At 50.7% G+C, this 22570-nt stretch overlaps 1 protein-coding gene across 1 annotated transcript; it reads right to left on the bottom strand.

Moving 5' to 3' along the window:
- Positions 1-9194: 9194 nt before the first annotated feature.
- Positions 9195-22048, bottom strand: LOC142071808 (class I histocompatibility antigen, F10 alpha chain-like). Its single transcript, XM_075127358.1, has 7 exons — positions 22014-22048; positions 20152-20462; positions 18447-18722; positions 16110-16208; positions 15660-15692; positions 12326-12367; positions 9195-11758 (listed from the first exon to the last, which is right to left on the bottom strand). Exons 1-7 carry the CDS (start codon positions 22046-22048, stop codon positions 11754-11756), a joined length of 801 nt encoding a protein of 266 aa, XP_074983459.1. The 3' UTR covers positions 9195-11753.
- Positions 22049-22570: the final 522 nt, after the last annotated feature.

Genomic DNA, 22570 nt, shown 5'->3' with positions numbered 1-22570 from the left:
CCCAATCAGGAGGATGGGATGCCCCCCTAGGGGCATATGAACTGGAAAAGCAGCCTTAAATAGCCCAGGAATCCCCTTAAGAAACAGTCCTTATTGGGCCCTACAGGGTCACTATTTTGTATGTGGCCGAAAGGCTTACAAGGTGCTGCCAGCCAACTGGACAGGTAGCTGTTATATAGCTCGTGGAGTTCCTCATCTTTCCATAACTGCCACGCTGCCCAAAGGAAAGATTAGAAATGCCCGAGACACCTCTGTTGAGTCACGAGAAAAGACCCTGCGGCGACTGACTACGGCATTGGAGGGCAAGATGAAGAATCCCCTCACAACCGAGAAGCTTGTAGGGTGCTCTGTACTGGGAACAGCACCACTGTTTACCAGGCCAGCCATGGCAGGCATAGGCCGCTATCCTGTAAGCCTGCAAATGGTACTTGAGAAGGTGGCCTTAGAGTCAGAGGACTCGGTTAGTGATTTAGGGTCAGCAGTAAAAACATTAAATAAAGAGGTTCAGCAGCTCAGGACGTTTTCCCTCCAAAACAGGCTGGCTTTGGACTATCTCTTGGCATCCCAAGGAGGGGTTTGTGCCCTCGTCGGGCCCCGCTGTTGTGTATATGTCAATGATAGCAGTTATGAGATCTATGAAAAGGTGGTACAGGCTGAGGCCCAGGCCCGAGCCGGAGCACAGGTTGCCTACACTGCCCCAGAGAGCGATTGGTTGCAAACCTTGTTTTCAGGCTGGGGTTTGTCATCTTGGCTGGGTGGTTTATTTAGCCTGCTTTTGATACTTCTCTTTCCTGTATTGCTTGTATTACTGGTATTATGCTGTGCAGTCTCATGGGTTAGGGCCCTTTTGCAAAAGTTAATAAGTCCTTCTCTTCAGGGCTATCACAGAGTGCTTATGCAAAGTCCTATTGTAAAGAAATAAGTAGCCCAAGTGAGAAAACTCAGAGCCAAGGTTGTTGAGTGTTCTCAAAGGAGGGAGTTGTTGGGGACACTGGGGCGTGGCCACTAAGTAACTCGTGGGGATGGAAGACCACGAGAGTCAATGAAGCCCCCTCGCACTAGGCCCAGGTGTCCTTGGGACCTTTTTGCAGCTGCAAATAAACTTCTGTTCTCCACCCCGTTGTGATTATTGGGTGACGCACACCGGGTAGCGAACCAACCCCAGCTGTCGTTTAGCCTCTTGGCACTGGGTGCCGGCAACACTGTCCAACATTAAAGAGGTGAAACAAGGCTGGCAGTTTGGGCTGCTGGACAGAACAAGCCTTCAGGCTGAAAAGCCAACAACCTTTCTCTCCAGTTCAGCAAAAAACAACATTCAACAAACCCCCACAAAAACAGGCACCTGAAAAGTCCTGCCCCCGACTTCACCTTTCCAAGGTCTTCTCCGCACTCTCTCCCGCCCCGAGTGAGAATCCGACCCCTTGACCGACACACCACAGTGAGACCCGAATGCAGCTCTCCCTCTGCAGGCAGGATGGTGGAGAAAAACACAGGTGAAAAAACCCTCCCGGCTCAGCTGCGCAGGGAGCCTTGGCAAGGACGTGGTGGAAAGGTGACGCCGGGATCTCTCGCACGGGAAAGGAGACTCGTGCCCGAGTCCAACCAACCCTTTGGGAACTCGAAGGAAGCCGCATCCCACAGGCGTTTCCACAGACCAGCCACCAGCCCCACACCCAGGCCGGAGGGGCCGGGACACGGGAAGGGGCAGCAGCCAACGCCCCCGGGGGGAGGGCTGGGGCGGGAGCTGCAGCCAGGCCCCTGGACCCGCAGGGAGACGCAGACCCTGACGGCAACCAGCCACGTTTGCCCACGTGTGTGTGTGAGACACGTCTGTGTGTGTGTGATGTCTTGTGTGTGTGCTGTGTGTCATGCAGAGTCTTGTGTTCAGTGTGTGTGTGCTGTGTTGTGTTTCGTGTTGTGTGTGTGTGTGTGTGGTGTGTGTGTGTAGTGTTGTGTGACATGTTGTGTGTTGTGTTTTGTGTGTTGAGTTGTGTGCCGTTTTGTATGTCATGTTGAGTGTGTGTTGTGTGGTTGTGGTGTCATGAGACGTGTTGTGTGTGATGTGGTGTGTGTCGCACACACAGACACAACACATTGTACGCCACACACACCATGTCACGTGTAGCACGTCTCACACACACGTCGCACGTCACACGCACAGCATGCTGCATGTAGCACACACACACACAAAACATTGCACGTCGCACACACACACACACAACACGCCGCCTGTTGCATGATGCACATAGCACACAGCACGGTCACACACAACACCTTGCGCGTCGCACGCACAGCACCTCGCACCTCACACTCACAAACGCGTCTCACACACGCACAACACGACACACACCACATCACCCAGACAGAAAAAACTACACACATGTCACACATACAGAAAGACACGCAACACGACACACAGCACGTCACACACACACAACACAAGACGACATGGAAAGCGTCACACACAAAACATCACACACACGACGCACAACATGTCTTACACACTCAACACAACACGACCCACAACATGTCACACTCAACACAACACGACCCACAACACGTCACACTCACACACTCAACACGACACACAACACGTCTCACACTCAACACGACACACAACACGACCCACAACACGTCTCACACACACTGAATGACACACAGCACGTTGCACGTACGTCACACACACACAAAGTCGCACACACAGTTTGTTGCATGTCTCACGTATCATGTCACGCAGATGTCACACTACGCACATGCACACGCACAACACGTCACACACATGCACACACTACATGTCACACACATGACGCACACCACATGATACAAAATGGCACATGACACAAAATGGCACACATGACATTGAGACACACACACACGACACTGACACGTTGCACGTGGAACACACAGCACGTCGCACACACAGCACGTCGCACATTGTAGACAGCGCGTCACACGTCGCTCACAGAACACATTGCGTGTCGCAGGCACGTTGCGCATTGCGCGTCGCACGTAAACTGCATGTCACGCGTACACTGCATGTCGCACACGCACAACACGACACACAACCCGTCACACACACAAAAATCACACACAACACTGACACACAACACGTCACACACCAACAAAACCCTCAAGAAAACACACACACAACCACGTCTCACACACACACAATACCACATGACACACAACGCCTCACACACAGAAACATGTCTCTCACACACGCCGACACACACACACACGGCACACGACGGCTCTCATACGTGCCGACACACACTCACGCGCTCACGCACGGGACACGACATCTCTCAGACACGCCAAGAAACACAACACACACCCCCACACACACACGACGTCTCACATGCCCACAACACCGACACCGAGACACACGACGTCTCACATACACACACACGACGTCTCACACGCCCACGACACGACATAGGACATACGACATGTCACACGACACACAAGACGGCAGACAACACGACACCGAAATCACACGTGACACACACACAAGACGGCAGAGGACAAGACGGCTGAGCTGCTTGGGTCTCTTTCCAAGGCTTGGTTTTTCTCAGCTCAGGGCCCTGATTTATCTGGTGCTCTGGGTAGTTCCCCTGACCACACTTCCTCAGGCTCTTCCTTGAGAGGAGATTTATCATGGGAATTACGCGGAGAGGAATGATCCTGGGGAACTCAGTGCCGAGCCTCCCAAATTTGCACCTTTGTCTTTCTTTAATGAACAGATGGAAGATCAAAGCATTGTATTCAATCCTTGAAGTGTCCATCCCATTTCTGTGCACAGTGGACTTGAAAAGTTGTCCTTCTTCGTCTGTACACCACACGTGTCCATTTTAAATCCAAAGATGCATAATGAGCCATGGGCTACTTCCCTATGACACAGAGGGTCACAAACATGGTAGTGAAGAGGACAGATTACTAAGTAATCCCAGTGGGTTTCAGCCCTGTAGGATCACCTGGAAGGATTTTTCCTTCCTTTCAAAAGGGCAGAACCCAAACCCCATTCAGAAGATGCAGGGAATCTTACAGTAAATTCTTCCCACATGGTCCCCTTTGTAAAGCCAGTCTGTCAGAGCTTGCCTTAGCACAAGAAAATAATGCCAGGCAGTGGTAAGCACACAAACAAGACTTTATTTACGAGAGGGAAAAGGACTAGGCTAGGCTAGAGAAGGGGATTAACAAAACTTGAACTCTGGAAGTGCTCCAGTCTCCCAAACAATTACACCCAGGAGGTCAGGTTGATGTTCTCTCTCCCTTCTCTTGCAGGGACAGCGATGGACGGCTGCTGCTCTCTTGACATTGGACGTCAGGGAGGGACTCCATGATGGACACAGGAACGGGTGAGTAGACCTAACTAAAAACCCTCCCTATCCCTCTTTGCGTCGTCTCTGCCTGGATGTTAGACCCTATCTACGCGGATTCAATCCGTGCGTGGGAGTGTGCTCCCCAACCCAAACTAATAGAGAAAATGGCTAAAGGTCACCAGCTTCTTTTCCCAAGTCCAAGATGGCCACCTGACAGATAACCCAAAAGGTACATGCCTTTCTTCCCTTCTTTTAGGAAAATTTGGCAGGGGCAACCAGCATTTTACACACCCGGAAACTGGATTTGACCAATCAGGGTTCGTTGTGGGGCAGGGTGAAACACGCAGAAGGGGGTTGTATATCCCCTCTGAGAACTCCTCCCTGTGTCCTCTACCAATTGAAGTGGGCCCCGTAGGACCGCCCTGAGAGGGGATTTGACCAAAGAAGGGAAGTGCTGCAGTGGAGTGACCTGCCCGCAACAGGATCCCGTGGTCCCTCTAAAACGTCCCCATGCCACCCTCTAGCAGTTGGCGAGGGTTTCACTCCCACCTTAGGCCATCTCGGAAGGGAAATGTGTACCAATCCAGAACAGGTATAGCCCGAAGGTCTAGGCCATGGTTTCTTCAAAAGACATCCTTGGAACGAGACGGGCTCTTCTCCGTAGTGTTGTGTTGCGACTTCCAGGACGATGCTGCCAGCCTCGCAAACATGGAGCTCCAGAGATCGGCAGCTTCTGGCCTAGACCTTCAGGCACTGCCTAGTCTGATTGTTACGTTTCCCTTCTGGGATGGCCTAAAGCGTGTGTGCGAAACCCTGACTGATTAGCAGAGGACGGTGTGGGGATTTCATGGAGGGGTGATGGACCCCTCTTGCGGGCAGGTCACCCCACCATGGCACTGACCCTGTTTGGTGAAATCCCCTCTCTGGTGGGTCCTAAGGGGCTGAGGCCCACGCCAAGTGGGAGGAGCTCTTGGAGGGTCACGTGACCCACTTCCGGATGGGTCACTCTGCCCCAGAACATTCCCCAATTGCTCAAATCCATTCCTGAGGCAGATGCATGGAGATAAAACACCCCCAGATTGGTAAAGGAGTGGGAGGATCTCTTAGAGGGGTCACATGCCACTCCTTGTTTAGACTCCCGTTTGCATCTTGACCCCAAAAGTCTTCTGTCATGGGGTCGGTCTCATGGTGACAGATGAGCGATGTGTGAGGAGTGAAGGGGCGAGGTCCCATGGCTGACATCAAATAACTTCCCTAAGCCTCAGGGTAGTTTGGCCAAATGCCCATTGTCAAAATGGCTGCCCTCCCACGCAGTGTGTGTGTCCCAACACCCAGAGTCCGTGCGGCCGCCCTCTCCGTCGGGGCTGTGTGGCCCAGCGACCAGAGTCCGTGCGGCCGCCCTCTCCGTCGGGGCTGTGTGGCCCAGCGACCAGAGTCCGTGCGGCCGCCCTCTCTGTCCGGGGCTGTGTGGCCCAGCGACCAGAGTCCGTGCGGCCGCCCGCTCCGTCGGGGCTGTGTGGCCCAGCGACCAGAGTCCGTGCGGCCGCCCCCTCTGTCCAGGGCTGTGTGGCCCAGCGACCAGAGTCCGTGCAGCTACCCTCTCCGTCGGGGCTGTGTGGCTCAACGCTTAGAGTCCATATGTCTATACTGTCTCTTACGCCCGTGTGGCCCGATGGCAACGGACAATATGGCTACTCTCTCCCTCAATGCTGTGTGGCCCAACGCCCGGAGTCAGTGTAGCTGCCCTTCACTGCAGGGCTGTTTGGCTGAGAGTTCAGAGGCAAGATGGTTGCCCCTCCTCTTGGGGCTGTGCAGTCTAGTGGGTCAATGGGGACGTGGGCAGCCACCAAAGGATGGATGGCAGCCAGGGCGGGTGGACCCAGGCCCTCGTTACTCCACCGGCTCCTCGCCCAGGGCCTCGTCTGTGGCCAATGTGTTTGCCATTGAGTCAGTGGGGATCCAGCACTGCGGATGACAATGGCTAGTTCACCCAGGTTACTTCCTTGGAGATGTCTCTAGGCCATGGGCTGGGGGTCTCTGGGTTCCCGGCGTGGGAAACTCCCAGAGTCTCCGAACTCCCTTGCATGTCTGCAGGCCCCCAGGGACGTGGCTGGGTCTCGGCGCCTCAGAGCTCTGCAGTCAGGGGCTTGAGCTGCTTCTGGACTGGAGCCTACAGTGTGCATCCTCCATTTTCAGCGGTCTGCCTAGCGTGAGCTGAGCTGCTCCCTTACACTCTGGTGCTCCAGTTGGAGCATGTCCGGCAGGGCTGGGGCGGGGCTTGGCTTTCTCCACCTAGACTATGGGGTTCTGTGTGGCTGATTCAGCCCGGCACATGCTGCTCGGCCTCTTCTGTCTCCTCCTTCCCATGCAAAGCTGCTTTGCCATCTCACAAGAGATGGGATCAGTGGTGGGCTCAATTGGCTCCTGTTGGCCTCTCGATGTCTGGAAGAGGGAGAAAGGGCAGGAACCCAAATGAGAAGAACAAAACCTTCAAGCAGGGTAGTTTTCCACAGCACAACCCCACCCTACTTTGCTGATGCTCATTGGCAACTTCCCTGAGAGCTGGCATTTCTTAAAGAGAGCACCCAACCCCCCACAACCTCCATTTTAGTGGGGTCACCAGGCTGGCTTATACTTGCCTGAGGGCTTCAGTGCTAGGTGATGGGGCTCAGGTTACAGGATCCCTGCCTGGGGCTGAAGCCCTGGGGCTTCAACCCCCGGACCCAGAGCAGTGGGGCTCAGGCAGGTTTGGACTTCAGCCCCCCCTCCTGGGGACATGTCGTAGTTTTTGTTGTCAGAAAGGGGTCATGGTGCAGTGAAGTTGGAGAACTCCTGTTCTAGATCAAAACATCCCCTGTCAGCCGCTCCCTCACCCAGAGCCCCTGGGCTGCCTGACACCGGCACAGTCGTCCTCACGGCCACAACAGAGTGAAGCTACACCGGATCACAGCAGCTGCAAGAGCTGAGAGGAGGCAGCCCCAGCTCCTGGGAGACCGCAGGGGGGTATGGATGAGCCTGGAGTGGGCTCCGGGGTGGGGGAGATGGACAGGGAGCTCCCCAACCAACACCAGGCCCCCCGTCCACACACCAACTAGTGCAAATCGCTGTCCACGCAGCTCAGACGCTAATCATCTCTTAAAGGAAGATTTGAGGGGGATTTTTGACCTTTCAACTCTGGAGAAATAGGGGTGGGGAAGGGTACAAGGCCCTGCCCAGAGTGAGCTGTTTGATGCCAGTTCACGCCCTGCAATGGGCCAGGAATCAGCTCCCTTTTGGGTGAAGGTGCCTGGTTCAGAGGCATCTTTAAGCCCAGCCACCCATGAGCAGAGGGGAAGGCTATACAGTTTGCACTGGCTGCTCCTGTGCTCTCTGCCACCAGGAGAGATGAACCCTGGGCACCAAGCACCCAAATTCCCCAGGGAGGAGCCACCAGCACGTCCCTGTTACACTGTGGTACGATCCAGTCTCACCCCGGAGGTGAGAGTTAAACCCAGCAAGCCCTGCAGGCTGCATGGGACAGGCAGAGGAGCTTGGCCCAGTCTGTGGAGGCTGGTCAGGGAGGGGTCTCCAGGCCATCTGTGTCTCTCACCTGCTGCCCTCCCCAGCCTGCGGTGGGTCCAGGCAGCCCCAGGACGGGGGAAGGAACAAGGCAGCTCCCCTGCTGTGCTCCTGAGCGCAGGGACAAGGAATGCCGGGGCAGCTGCAGCATCACTCCCCGGGACAGACCCAGGAACGTCACAGAGCGACTGGACCGGGAGGGAGGACGGACCCGCTGCCCTGGCGTGTCTGCAAGGCTCTGACTGGGCGCCCGTGGGAGTCTGAGTTAAAAGTTGCTTCTGCTGATAAGTTGCTTTTGCTGTTGCTAGAGAAATTGCTTTAGCCCATGAGGGGTTATGATTGGTGAGACGTCTAGTCATGCTTTGAGTAAAACACTTGGCGAAGAAGGTATTGTAAGAAGAACTCTCATTTTAACTCGATCCGGAGGGTGAGAAAACAAGCTCATTGGAACGTAACTCGGGGATTCGGCTCAAGACTGGAATGGCTCGGATTTTTATCCCTTGCATGACCAGACTGTGGAGAAGCCAGAGCCCCAGATGACACAACGCTGACTGGCCATTAGGAGAGGTCTGTCTGCTTTATTGGGAGTGGTGAGCATTAGATGCTCGGTGAGTGCATTCTGCTGATCAGCTGCTGATTGCTAACAAATACATGTACATGTTTCAGAATATTCACAGTGTCATAAAGGCTCTTTCACTGGAAAAAGGTCCTGTTAACCCGTAGAGGGTCACTGCACCCCGAGGGGGAGGAGAGAGCTGTAAACTGTGAGGGCAAAAGAGGTGGTCTTAAGTGGGGTTCCCCAGGGATCTGTTCTGGCTCCAGCGTTTAACATCGTTATTAATGACCTGGATGTAGGTACAGAGAGCAGACTGATCAATGCTGAAGATGACACAAAGCTGCGGGGTGGGGGGAAGGAGGTTGCCAGCACTTTGGAGGATAGAGCTAAAATTCAGAGGGACTTGGATAAACTGGAGAACTGGGCAACAGACGACAAAATGAAATTCAACAAAGACCAATGTGAGGTGCGCCACGTAGGGAAGGAAAACCAGATGCACAAATACAGAATGAGGCAAACTGGCTCGGCAGCAGCGGTGCTGAGAAGGATCTGGGAGTGGTGGTGGGTGGGAGTTTGTTAGTGGAAAGGCTTGAATCATAAATGATGAAGAGTTCAGGTGTACTAAGTGTTTCTTTCAAACTCTGATACTGATGGTAAATAAACCACAAACGGCTGAAAAAGTTTTGAATCTGTTTCTCTCTCTCTGTGCAGATACGCCTACAATAACCGTATTTGACAAAACTCACACAAAACTTAAACCTGTTGCCTGAAAGTATTTTTAATGCTAATAGTTGCATCTATTTGACATTTTTCTAAACACTTTCTCAACGGTTCAGATAAATTACATCTTTCTTGGAGACAAGTATCGGGGGGAGCCGTGTTAGCCTGTATCCCCAAAAACAATGAGGAGTCCGATGGCACCTTAAAGACTGTTGCCAGCACCCAGTGCCCAGAGGCCAAACAACAGCAGGGGTTCGTTACCCGGTGTGCGTCACTCAATAATCACAACGGGGTGGAGAAGCAGAAAAGTTTATTTGCAGCTGCAAACAAAGTGTAGGGAGAATAGAATCTCAAATCCTGCACCCAGAGCAGGTCATTACACACACTTTTATATTCCTTAATGCTACTGCACTACACATCAGCCAATTAAAACTTTACACAAATACTCTGCCTTCCTTATCTGGGTTACAACAATGTTTACTTCCTGCAACCGCTAACAAGCATTCCTAGCAACTTAAACAACCAGCACGTCCTGCCTGGCCTTGTAGTTCTCTCTCCTATTATCTTTAACTTGGCGTCAGCAAACCTTACACTATAAGGCATTATCTGCGGCTGCAACATTGTTTTAAGAGCAAAAGAGCTTACTCAAACCAGCCAGGCCTAAATTCTATTAAGGGGCATTGAGAAGAAGCCCTTCGGCCTTCAGCAGGGAGACTTCCTCGACCCTTATTGCCTTCCATCCCCTCGACTTAACTAGTGGCCATGCCCTGGGGTCTCCAAGAAGACTAACCGATTTATTTGGGCATAAGCTTTCGTGGGCCCATGAAAGCTTATGCCCAAACAAATCGGTTAGTCTTTAAGGTGCCACCAGACTCCTCATTATCTTTCTTGGAGGTTATTTTCAGGCTATACTATGGCTTGATTTTATTTTTCATTTAATGCACTAAGAATAGAAACAATATAGGCCCTGGGCACATTTCACAGCACTGCAGGCGGTCGTTGAACAGGGCACTTGTGGTGTGAAAAATGTTTCTCTTGAGTCTGGACCGTGGCTATATCGTGACCAAGAAATTTGGACCTTGACAAAAAATAATTATCTACCCCGGCATTAAGGGCTGCTCTGAAGAGGACGGTGATCAAGTGTTCTCCAGGTGCACTGACAGTAGGAGACGGGGGATTTAGGTTAGACATTAGGAAAACTCTCTAGCTCTAAGGACAGTTCAGTGTGGGACAGGTTGTCACAGACTCACAGGCCAGTGCCCTCTTGGCTCCGTATGGGAACCGGCCTTTCAGAGTATTGAGCCTACATGAGGTCACACTCTTTGCTCAGGGTTTAAGTTGTAGGCTTCTCCTCCGCCTCCCAGTACCGCCCGTCTGAGCCTCCAGCATGCCTGCCTCTCTTGAGCCTGCAGCGATTCTCAGCCAGCGCAGCACAGAAGGGTTTATTGTACGTCTGGAGCAGATTACAAGACCTTCTCAGGGGCGTTCATCAGGGTCTGTCCCCATCCAGGTGGGCTCAGGCCGCTCTTTGTTCCCCGACCAGAAGTGAATCCTCCTTTCTGCGGCCCACCCCATATCACCTCCAAGGCCCCACTTCCATCTGTCTTCTTTCCCGGGCAAACAGGTCTCCAGGTGACTCTCTCTTCAGCTCTCTGTTCTCTCCGCTGCCCATAACTGGCTGGCTCCAAGTTGGGATGGGCCTTCAGGTCCATCAGTTGCTAAGTTACAAAGTGCCCAGGCCATGGTCTGGGGTCCAGGCTGCTAGACTGGGTCACACCTGGTCCTCTACAACAACAGACACCCCACCTCCCACCTGGGTTAGACATGCAGCACACGGGGGAAACTGAGGCACACAGTATACATACGCAACGTTAGGAAAATCCCCACTTCGTCACACAGGTTGCCTAGAGAGGATGTGGAATCCCCATCATTGGAGGTTTTTAAGGACAGGTTGGACAAACACCTGTCAGGGATGGTCTAGGTTAACTTGGTGCTGCCTGAGATCAGGGGCTGGACTTGATGATCTCTTGAGGGCCCTTCTAGCCCAGCATTTCTATGGCTCTATGAATGGTGAAAAGGACATTAGAGGCACTTACAAACTAAACGCAGACACTTATTCCTGTCCAACAGACGTCCGCAGCTGATGATGGCAGCAGCGCGAACAGCTGCGAGTAGACCCGGCCATTTACCGTGTTATAATCATGAAATTCGGCAGGAAAAAAAGCCGTCCCCACCACAGATGCACAAGCAGTTACTGCTGACAGACCTAGCTCACCGCACCGCGCAGCCAGAGCACGGCGTGCCCACACTGAATGGGGCAAACACTGAACTCTGACTAACAGAGATTTTAATCCAGTAAAATTTTGGAAATTATTTTGTGCAAATAAAACATTATTACAGAAAACTATGACATCTGGAAAGCAAAACGTCGTTCAGTGAGCAGAGAGATGAGGCCAGAAATCCCACACGGGACCCTCCAATTGCCAGAGAAAAGCTAGGGAGGGGTTGACTGGTTCTTGTAGGGAGACAGAGCAGAGCTCATCCGTCTTCCTCTCGGGGGTCCCCTCAGGCCGTAGCACGGACTCCACCAGGCTCAGTTAAGCTGCAGAAGTTAAACACAGGCAACGTCTGTCAAAGGGAACCTGCCATCATGTTTTGCAATGACAGTGCAGGCTGCGGTCGGGGCGGTCGCCCTAGTGGCTGCAGGGTTCAGTGGATAAAATCTCTAACCCCGCTGACAAAGCTTGTAGCTCCAGGGTCAGAGACCCGGGTTCCTGGAGCCCCAAGGGCTGGGCTCTGTCCCTGCTGCTTCCTCCCTGCAGTGCACTGGAGACTGTTCTCTGAAGCAGCTGGAGTTATCCTTGCAAAAGCTGAGCTCAGCCCACGCTGTACCAGCAGCCACAGAGAAATCCCTCTCACTAGCGTCTTTCACACCTAAAGTCATCGCAGCGAAAACAAGGGGGATTTGGCTGCAAACCTGTTCCTGCACCCCCAGTGTGAATAAAAGGGAAATAAGAGATCCCAAACTCCCCTGTTCTGCTCCTTGGGGCTGGTTTGCTAGAGGGGATGGGCCAGGGAGACTCAGGGTCCAATGACTTGGACTGGGTCTCTCTCTCCAGAGGCCTCAGTGAGAGCAGTGAACCCCTAGGCTAGAGCCCCCCTCACTTACCCTGGGCAGATAGGTCAGAACCACTAGATCCTTGGTCGTTTGCTGTGCAGAGGAGGCGGAGAAGAGAGAGTATATTAGCGTCTCTCACAGGACAGGGTTTCAGCGTAGTTGTTAGATACGGGGACTCCTATCCAAAGGGAACAGTCATCACCTGACTCTTCCCGAGCAGTGAGCTGGTTGGTGCACAGATCAGTCTACAGGGCAGCTGCCCAGGATTTCCATTATTCACGTGCGAAAAACGTCACCACTGCAGGGGGACAGCACTGCTCTGTGCTCTTCATGCCTCGTCAGAACGGGAGCCCAGACTACTCAACATTCAACGGCGGGCAAAGCAGGAGATGCTGGGCTAAGGATACTCCTGCTAAACAACCTCAACTCTGCCTCCTTTGGTCTGTGCCCCAGAGGGGTCCCTCACGCAGACCACAGACGTCACCCTCCCCCCGCCAATGAACAGCAATTCCCGCCTTAATCAATGGCGCTGCACCGAACAATGTGGACGGTATGAAGAGGAATGCAGATTTGGGGCGGTGCTGGGCACACAGACAAGGGCAAGTTTGGTTTGGCATGGTGCTGGTCTATTCCTTGTTCCTATTCCCAGACCCACTGGGGCAGAGTTTGAGTTGCGTGGGAAGCATCATAATTAAGAGCTTACCAAATTCATGGTCGGTTTTGGTCAATGTCAGTCACAGGATGTAAAAAATTGTCATTTTCATCATTTCAGCTATTTAAATCTGAAATTTCACAGTGTTGTACCTGTAGGGTCCTGACCCAAAAAGCGGCTGGGGGGGCAGCAAGGTTATTGTCGATGGGTCACAGCATTGCCACCCTTACGTTTAGGGTGCTGCTGGGGGGGGCTCTGCCTTCAGGGCTGGGTGCCTGGCCAGCAGCCACCGTTCTCTGGCTCCCCAGCTCTGAAGGCAGCACGGAAGTAAGGGTGGCTATACTGTGATCCCCTCCAATAACCTTGCAAACCCCCTCCGCCCCCCACAACCCTCTTCTGGGTCAGGACCCCCTGTTAGAGAAACGCAGGTCTCCCCTGTGAAATCTGTATAGATTTCATGGTCCGTGATGCGTTTTTTATGGCTGTGAATTTGGCCATAATATCTCTGCATATCCTGGTTTGCCAACCTTTGACTTCTGGGAATTAAACACTCCCATTCTGAAAGGACACAGGGAGCCCAGGGCAGGGCTGAGCACCTGCCACCTCAACTCCCCATTAACAAAGTTCTTGCATGTGAATTTCTGTTGTTCTGGAGTAACGAGGAGGAGGGAAGGAGGCACGACTGAGGGCCAGCTGTAGGAGAAAGGGTGGTGCTCTGCGGAGGTTTTGTTGGCACTTCTCAAACCCCCTCCGTTACCTGCTGGGGGATCCCTGAGAGCATAGAGAGAGACCTGGATGACTACACCCTAGCAGGGCCCGGCAGATCTGTGCACTTTATACTGGCTCTTCATACCAGATATTAGAGGGCCTCAGATGCAGTCAATAATGTATGTAAATATCTCCCATAATTTTTAGTCTTGGTCCTGTTGGTAAAGCTAATTACAGGAGACAATTGAGGAGGGGATTTGAACACGTGGTCATCGAGGCGACAGAGTGGTGCTGATCTGAAGTCAGTGGAAAGACTCCCATTGGCTTCAACAGGCTTTGGATCAGGCCCAGATTTCACAAGCACCAAACCAACTTTCAGGTAAGTCAAAAGAAGTGTAACATTAAAAGCAGGTCAGACACCTTCAGGGTCACACTCAGCCACACACAGCACAGCTCTAGGGGGATAATAATTCAGCCCAAAACCACCGTATACATTCCTGACTATCGCCTTGTCTACACTACTAAAATTGGGACCCATGCCCGCAAGCCATGCAGTTCCACCAGAGAGAGCAGGGGTGGAGCAATTGAGGAGATGGGGTTCAGGTGTTTTTAACCCTTGTATCATCTAGGACTTCCTCGGAGCAAGGTTAGAGAACATGTGTCTACAGCCACTCTACACTACTGAAGAAGACCTCTGCTGGGAAAACAACACAGCAGGGCACAGATTATCCAACAAATTCTTGGAATGTATTGGAGACAATTTTTCTTTCAGAATGTGGAGAAAGCTATTAGGGGAGAGGCTGTTCTAGATTTGGCTTTGACAAATAGTGAGGAACTGGTTGAGAATTTGAAAGTGGAAGGAAGCTTGGGTGAATGTGATCATGAAATGACAGAATTCATGATTCTAAAGAATGGTAGGAGGGAAAACAACACAATAAAATAATGGATTTCAAGAAGGCAGACTTTAGCAGCTCCCTGAGTTTACTAAGGTAAGATCCCATGGGAAGCAAGTCTAAGGGGAAAAACAATTCCGGAGAGTTGAAAAGTTCTCAAGGAGACATTATCAAGAGCACAAGTGCAAATTATCCCACTGCACAGGAAAGAAATGAAGGATGGCAAGAGACCACACTGGCTTAACCAGGAGATCTTCAATGATCTAAAAATCAAAAGAGTGTCCTACACAAAGTGGAAGCTAGATCAAACTACAAAGGAAAACTGTAAACAAATAACACAAGTATGTAGGGGGAAAATTGGAAAGGCCAAGGTGCAAAACGAGATCAAACTAGCTAGAGACATAAAGGGTAACAAGAAAACATTCTACAAATACACTAGAAGCAAGAGGAAGATCAAGGACAAGGTAGGCCCATTAGTCAATGAGGAAGGAAAGACAATAACAGAATATGTGAAAATGGGAAAAGGGCTAAATGACTTTTTTGTTTCAGTTTTCACCCAAACGTGTCATAGCGATTGGATGTCTGACATAGTGAACACCAGTGAAATTGAGGTAGAATCTGAGGCTAAAATAGGGAAAGAACAAGTTAAAAATTATTTAGACAAGTTAGAGGTCTTCAAGTCACCAAGGCCTGATGAAAAGTATCCTAGAATAGTCAAGGAACTGACAGAGGAGATATCTGAGTCAATAGCTCTGAAAAGTCATGGAAGATGGGAGAGAGGACTGGAAGAGGTGGTTAAGCACTGGAATAAATTGCCTAGAGAGGTTGTGGAATCTCCCTCATTGGAGGGTTTTAAGAGCAGGTTACTCAGGGATGGTCTAGATAATACCTAGTCCTGCCATGAGTGCAGGGAACAGGACGAGGTGTCCTCTTGAGGTCCCTTCCAGTCCTACGATTCTATGGTACTAGAGCAATAGTTGGAGATTTCCCTAAAATCCTCAGTGTAGACAAGGCCTATGAGTGGGAGCGAGGATCTCCTGTCAGTGCTTCCAGGCTAAAATCCACAAGCAAATACTGATGGCTGTTCAGAGATGGCCACTTGAAAAGAGGCGATGGGTCTCTTGTCACTTACCCTGAGCTACAGCATAGCCGTCTCCCTTCTTCCCTGCAGAGAGAAGGCAAATTTCAGTGAATGCAGCTCCCAAGGCAGGAACCGACTCCGATCTGTGTCCACAGCTCAGAAACCAGGCCCCTGGCCCAGCACAGCCCCCTGGAGCTCAGTAATGGACTCAAGGTCCCAGGCGCTCACAATTGGCAGGAGAGAAAGACACAATGAGACTGTTTCCAAAGACCTCGGCGCACTGGGTGCTGAGCTCTTTGGAAAACCTAGCCCCATCTAAACTGTAACCCACACCCAGTTTCTGGGTCTGGCCTTCCAGCAGCTCCCATTGGGGGTCATTAGCTCAGTCCTGCAATGGGGCAGTTACACCGGACTGACACAGGCTCCTGTACTGCTGTTGCCCTTAGGCGGGTGTGCAGGGCCCGGCAAGTCCAGAGAATCCCCCCATCCCAGGCTCTTTACCTGGGCGTTTCTTTTTCCAGACGACTACTCCGATTATAGCACCAACCAGGACAACTGCAGTGATAACTCCAGCCACAGTGGGAATCAGATTATTTGGTTCTGAAATGGAATGGAAAGAATGATCAATGGGGAAAAATCCCCCTCCCCCCACCTCTAAAATCCCCCTTTCATCCCACTGCAGGGATCCGTCAGTCAGCTCCCCAAGTTAGGGCTGAGTCCTGCAACCCTCCACCCCTTCCACTGCAGCCACCATGCATTGCACCCCACCATAGGAAGTCCTGGACACAGTCTCTACCACTTCAAGTCATAATAAATATTTAGCACTTAAACTCGAAGACTTTTATAACATTAACCAATCCTCAGAACTGTGGGAGAGCATGGATGTCAGTATCATCCCTACACGGGAAAGGGGGGAGACTTGCTGAAGATCACACAGTGAGGCAGTGCAAGAGCCAGGAATCGACCCCAGGAATCCTGGCTCTCAGCCCCTCCTGCTCTAACCCACTAACCCCAACTCCCCTTCCAGAGACAGAACCCAGGAGTCCTGGCTCCCAGCCCCTAACCCCCCTTGACAACGCTGACTTTTATGACTAATGGAACAGTCCCACTGTGGGAATCTGGTGCCAAACTGGAAACTGACCTCAAAGCTCTGGATTTCCCTGCCATGAATGGAGTTACAGACACAATGCGTGTTTTTTGAGGGGGCAGGAAGTGAAGAGGGGAGGATAGAAATATTAATACTGTTTTTGGTTTATATAAACCTGTTAAACCCCACGTTCTGTATACACTTTCAGTTTCATTAATCAGCTTCTCCTGTTGTCTGAAAGAGCCACATGATAATACAGCAAAAAGAAAAATATTTCGAAGAGAATAAGGAAATGTGGGTTATGACACAAAAATTGGCAAGGGACGTGGGAGCAGGATCGTGATGTGAAACCGTCTGCTGACGAGAGTCCCGGTGCACATTGCCCGCTCAGAAATCGTTTGCACTTCCAAATGTTGCATTTTTCCCCATCCCAATTAACCAAGCAAAAAGATGGCTGGAAGGGAGCTCCATCTGTAATAAATTATTCCTAGACTTTCTTGTGCTAGGGGCATAGGAGTCTCTCCCCCGTGATGCAGGGCTCTAATCTGCCTCCTCGCTCCATTCCAAGGCCATACCTCCCTTCCAGCATCACTGCGCACAGAAACAAGCTGCTCCCAACATTAAACCTCTCTCTCTGGCCACATGGGCAAGAATGAAGAGCCCATAGAGCCGTGTTTCTGAGAACCTGCTGAATCAGGGGACCGGAAGGGACCTCGAGAGGTCATCTAGTCCCGTCCCCTGCACTCATGGCAGGACCACAAGTGCATGAAGTTGAGACCGATGTGGAAGTATATAAAGGGAATTTGGATGCAGGCCTCTGAAATGAACAGAAGTCAGGCTAACTCTAGCTTTAATAACGCAAGATTTGTAGAAGCGGGGATAGTGCGAAGCGAGTGGAAAAGAACTGTGAAAGAGGCTGTTGTGACCTTGTATTAGATAAGAATAGAACGTAGACTATAAGAGAAATTGAGCAAAATGAGATATCATGAAGGAATATGTATAAACAATATGCAGCTGTTGCTTATTATTGTCTGTAATAAAGGTATAAATACTTGCTCTAATTGTTTATCTGTAGAGAGACCTGCCTAGGTGTGGGAAACCCTGTGTCCTAGGGCATTCTCTCCCTCTGTGCAATTGCTTGAGATAATAAAGTGTATCTGACTTGCTGCACCCAACCTGAGAGTGAGAACTGTGTTTTTCTCTGACACCGGGCTGCAAGCTGAAGCAAGACCAATTCTGTCTGGAAATAAGGGGCAGATCTGAGCTTCCCCTGGGATGTGGTAAATTCTCCATCCCTTGGAGACTTTACATCTGGAATGGGCATCTCTTTCTGAAGGATGAGCTCTAGTTTGCTCACAGATGACCAGACTGGATGCTGGGGTCCCTGGTGTGATTCCCCCCTGCCCTGGGCTATGCAGGAGCTCAGATCAGATGATTAGAATGGTCCCTTCAGGCCTTAATGTCCGATTACTCATCTTCTCCCTTCAGAGACAGTGTATTGCTGAGATGTATCGAACAGCCCCAGAGGCAGCAAACTGGAGAGCAAGGCATGAGCCCCAGGCACTGTGGGTCCCAACTCTAGCACAAGAACTTGATGCAGAGGGACAGGGCCAAAGGGGACAGGGCCTCACAGACCCTGAGGAAATTCCAGCTTCAGCCTAGAAATCCAAATGAGAATTTTTCAGGGGTTGAGTTTAATGGATTCCCCCTCTCCCACAAGGAAAAAAGAGACACACACACAAATGCCTTACCCCAGGAGACGGAGAGTGGCTCTGATAGGCTTTCATGCTCCACGTGACATGAATAATGGCCTTTGATCTTGGGATCAATCTCCATTGTCACCCAGGTCTGGTAGGTCCCGTCCCCACTGGGTAGGATGCCTTCAGAGTAGGTCTCTTGCTGTCTGCTCTCCCCATTTCTCAGCCAGGTCACGGTGATGTCCCGGGGGTAGAACCCACTGACCTTACAGGAGAGGGTGATAAGGCCATCATGAGATGACCTGTCGCTCACTCTAGCTGTTGGGCGCACTGGGAAAAAGAAGAAATTGAAGTTAGTTATTTTCAACCACAGTGACACAAGTACCTTGAAAGGCTTCACTAAGCTCCAGATACAGGTGTCAATCATGTGCTAGGTTTGTGCCCATCTCCTCTCAGTCCCTGGATATGAAAGAGAGAAGAATCTTGCCCTGGCCAGGGAGCAAAAAAATGAACTAGATAAAATGACCAATTAAAGATGGAAAGGGCCCATTAAACAAAAAGTGACAGTGCTAAATTGCCCCTCAAATTAACTAATATTAATTGGCTAATTTCTTTTAGGTTGTTACCAAATCTATTTACCCCAATATTATGGATTTCAAATGCATTTACTCTTATGTTGAAAAATCAGTTTCCCAGCCCGTTGGCACTGAAATATACATTAGACTGCTGTGTATGGCTTTTACTTCTTGGCATTTGTAAAGATGGCAATTGAAAAGATAATGTTCTGCTGAGGTTCCTGAGAGAAATAAGTAACTAGTATGTTGCAAAAAACTGGGTACAAATTTCAAGTAACTTTGAACAGCAAGTGCAAACTGTTTGGGAAGGGAAAGATTAGGGTGTGTAATGATGCTAACTAATCTGGGAAATGTGTGTACATGGTAACACACAAGGTACATATGTGGGTAATAGCGAGTTAACATTTTGAAGCAGACTACGCTGCAACTGTCCTCCTGAGTCGGAGTGGTAAAGCATTTAACCTCTTCCCTTCTATGTTTGTGCTGATTAATCTTTACTGAAAAAGCTTTGATAAATTTGAGTGTGATTATCAGATGTCTTATTGATAAAAGAATCAAGGAATAAGTAAGAGGGTGTTGCAGCAAAGGTAGGTCTTGAGGGGGAAAACTTTAAGGACAAGGGGTGCCTTCTTCCAGATTAGTATGGGGAGGGCAATTCCACATGTAGGGGATGGCATGGAAGAAAGCACATAAATGACTGTGGGAGAAGTTTGGACAAAGGCAACAAGAACAAAGCTATGGTCATTGGTGGAACACAGGGGCTGGGGGTAACACAAGAAAATATGATGGTGCAGACAGTGAATGAGGAAGAATTACATGGTGAATGAAGCTGGTGTCCAGAGAAGTGGTGGCTCTTCCATAATTAAGTAAAGTGCTCTAACATGCACATGCATTGGCAGATTGCCTTGATAACTACTGTGTCACACCAGGGGAAGAGCTAGAATGTGTGCTGCAAATTTGGGCTCATTTGATCAGCTTCTCTACAGTGAGCTGCTTTTAACATTTTCAATTTCTTATCTTTTTTTCCAGCAGTGCTGGTGGGGAAGGGGTTCTTTCCCCACCCATCCCTGGTGCAAGGTTCGCTGAATTGCCCCTTACTGCCCTGCTCCATTTTGGAACTGGGGCTGGGGAATGGAGATGTAACTTGTATTGACCTCTTGGGTGGGGCTTGTCCCCCAACTTACCTTTCCTCTGCAGAGTCTCCTTCCCGTACTCTAGAGAACTCCTTAGCCAGGGAATACATGTCTCCTCCAGGTAGCGTTTCCACCGCTGGTTGTCAAGTACTTCAGCATCCCACCTCCTCTTGGAGATCTGAGCCCCAATGTCTGCTGCTTCCCAAGTCACGGTCTCCTTATCGAAGGTAAGAAAGTCGCGTCCATCATATGAATCCTGGTAAAACACCTGAGTGGTGTTGTCTTCCCGGAGATCACAGCCGTATATCGTCTGGATAATGTGAAACCCTGAAACACAGCTGAGGGTCAGCAGCAGCCTCTCTCTGAAATCTCACCAAGACCCCATTGCAGGTAGACCACTGGGTCCTCCCCTTGCTACTGGGCCCTCCCTCCCCTGAGAAATGGGGTTCCCACTTATGCTGCTGGGTCCTAAACCCTCCCAGCTCCTTTCAGGAGGGAACCCAAACCCGCAGGGGGCCCACACTCCATCTGTTGGGTCTTTGTACACTAAAGACCCCCCACTATAGAGAGCTCACAACCTTCAAGGATCACCTCACTGCTGCTTGTTCTTGTATGTTCCCTGTAGGGAGTGCAGGGTGGCACAACCCCAGAGGGAGTACTCTGGATATTAATAGAATCATAGAATATCAGGGTTGGAAGGGACCTCAGGAGGTCATCTAGTCCAACCCCCTGCTCAAAGCAGGACCAATCCCCAATTAAATCATCCCAGCCAGGGCTTTGTCAAGCCTGACCTTAAAAACTTCAAAGGAAGGAGATTCTACCACCTCCCTAGGTAACGCATTCCAGTGTTTCACCACCCTCCTAGTGAAAAAGTTTTTCCTAATATCCAGCCTAAACCTCCCCCACTGCAATTTGAGACCATTACTCCTTGTTCTGTAATCTGCCACCACTGAGAATAGTCTAGAACCATCCTCTCTGGAACCCCCTTTCAAGTAGCTATCAAATCCCCCCTCATTCTTCTCTTCCACAGACTAAACAATCCCAGTTCCCTCAGCCTCTCCTCATAAGTCATGTGTTCCAGTCCCCTAATCATTTTTGTTGCCCTCCGCTGGATGCTTTCCAATTTGTCCACATCCTTCTTGTAGTGTGGGGCCCAAAATTGGACACAGGACTCCAGATGAGGCCTCACCAATGTCGAATAGAGGGGAACGATCACGTCCCTCGATCTTCTGGCAATGCCCCTACATATACATCCCAAAATGCCATTGGCCTTCTTGGCAACAAGGGCACACTGTTGACTCAGATCCAGCTTCTCGTCCACTGTAACCCCTAAGTCCTTTTCTGCAGAACTGCTGCCTAGCCATTCGGTCCCTAGTCTGTAGCGATGCATGGGATTCTTCCGTCCTAAGTGCAGGACTCTGCACTTGTCCTTGTTGAACCTCATCAGATTTCTTTTGGCCCAATCCTCCAATTTGTCTAGGTCCCTCTGTATCGTATCCCTACCCTTCAGCGTATCTACCTCTCCTCCCAGTTTAGTGTCATCTGCAAACTTGCTGAGGGTGCAATCCACACCATCCTCCAGATCATTTATGAAGATATTGAACAAAACCGGCTCGAGGACCAATTTTCTATCCACCATATAGTCCATATTGCAGAGGTCTATCCCCTCCAGCTCTCTTCTGCTCTCTGAGGAGTCCCCCAGTTCTGGTAATCAGGGTCATTCTGGAGAAGAGAGAGAGTTCAGGGTGTCTATACCCCACTCTCTCCTGCTCTGGTTGTATTAATTTTGCAGGATCCTCAGGGTGACTTGGTCCCCCACCTCCTCCATTCACATTACCCGCATGTCCCTGTAGGGAAGGGGTACAGGAGATCTGTCCCCCACACTAACTTCTGCTCTGGTTTAATGACCTCACAGAATCCCCAGGGTCCCTCTGTTTCCCTGCCCCATCTTCCCCGTGCCTCCAGCTCAATCTAGGAACGGCAAAGCACCAACTTCGGATGCTTGGCCGAATGAGTTACACCTAGCCTCCCTGCACTGGGAGGCAGGTGTGAGAGGATTGTTCTCCCCAACTGACAGAGGGAGAAGCGAAGGCTGAGAAAGGCGAAGGGCCTTGTCTTCCATCACACAACCTGTCGGGATAGAGTTGGGAACAGGACCCAGGTGTCCTGACTTTCAAACGTACCATCAGTCTGGAGTTTCACACACTGAATAAACGGACCTGGAATGAGCTACAGACCAACAACCATTCACACTGATTCTTCAGCAAGTGTTTTAGAAGAAGGAGAACACCAGCGAGAACCAGGAACGGCTCAGAGACAATCAGCAGCGAGAAGGAGAACAATTCACCAAGCAGATAATTTTTCTGGCTCATTTGCTGGGCCTTGAACAAGAACAACAAAGTCCTGAATCTCCTCCCTGCCACGAGACCCCCTGCTCAGCCAATCAGCGTGGAGACTCTGGCGGTGGCTC

This window comes from Caretta caretta, chromosome 4, assembly GCF_965140235.1.
Source record: "Caretta caretta isolate rCarCar2 chromosome 4, rCarCar1.hap1, whole genome shotgun sequence".
Taxonomy (NCBI): domain Eukaryota; kingdom Metazoa; phylum Chordata; order Testudines; family Cheloniidae; genus Caretta; species Caretta caretta.
This window is presented reverse-complemented; position numbering and strand designations above follow the sequence as displayed.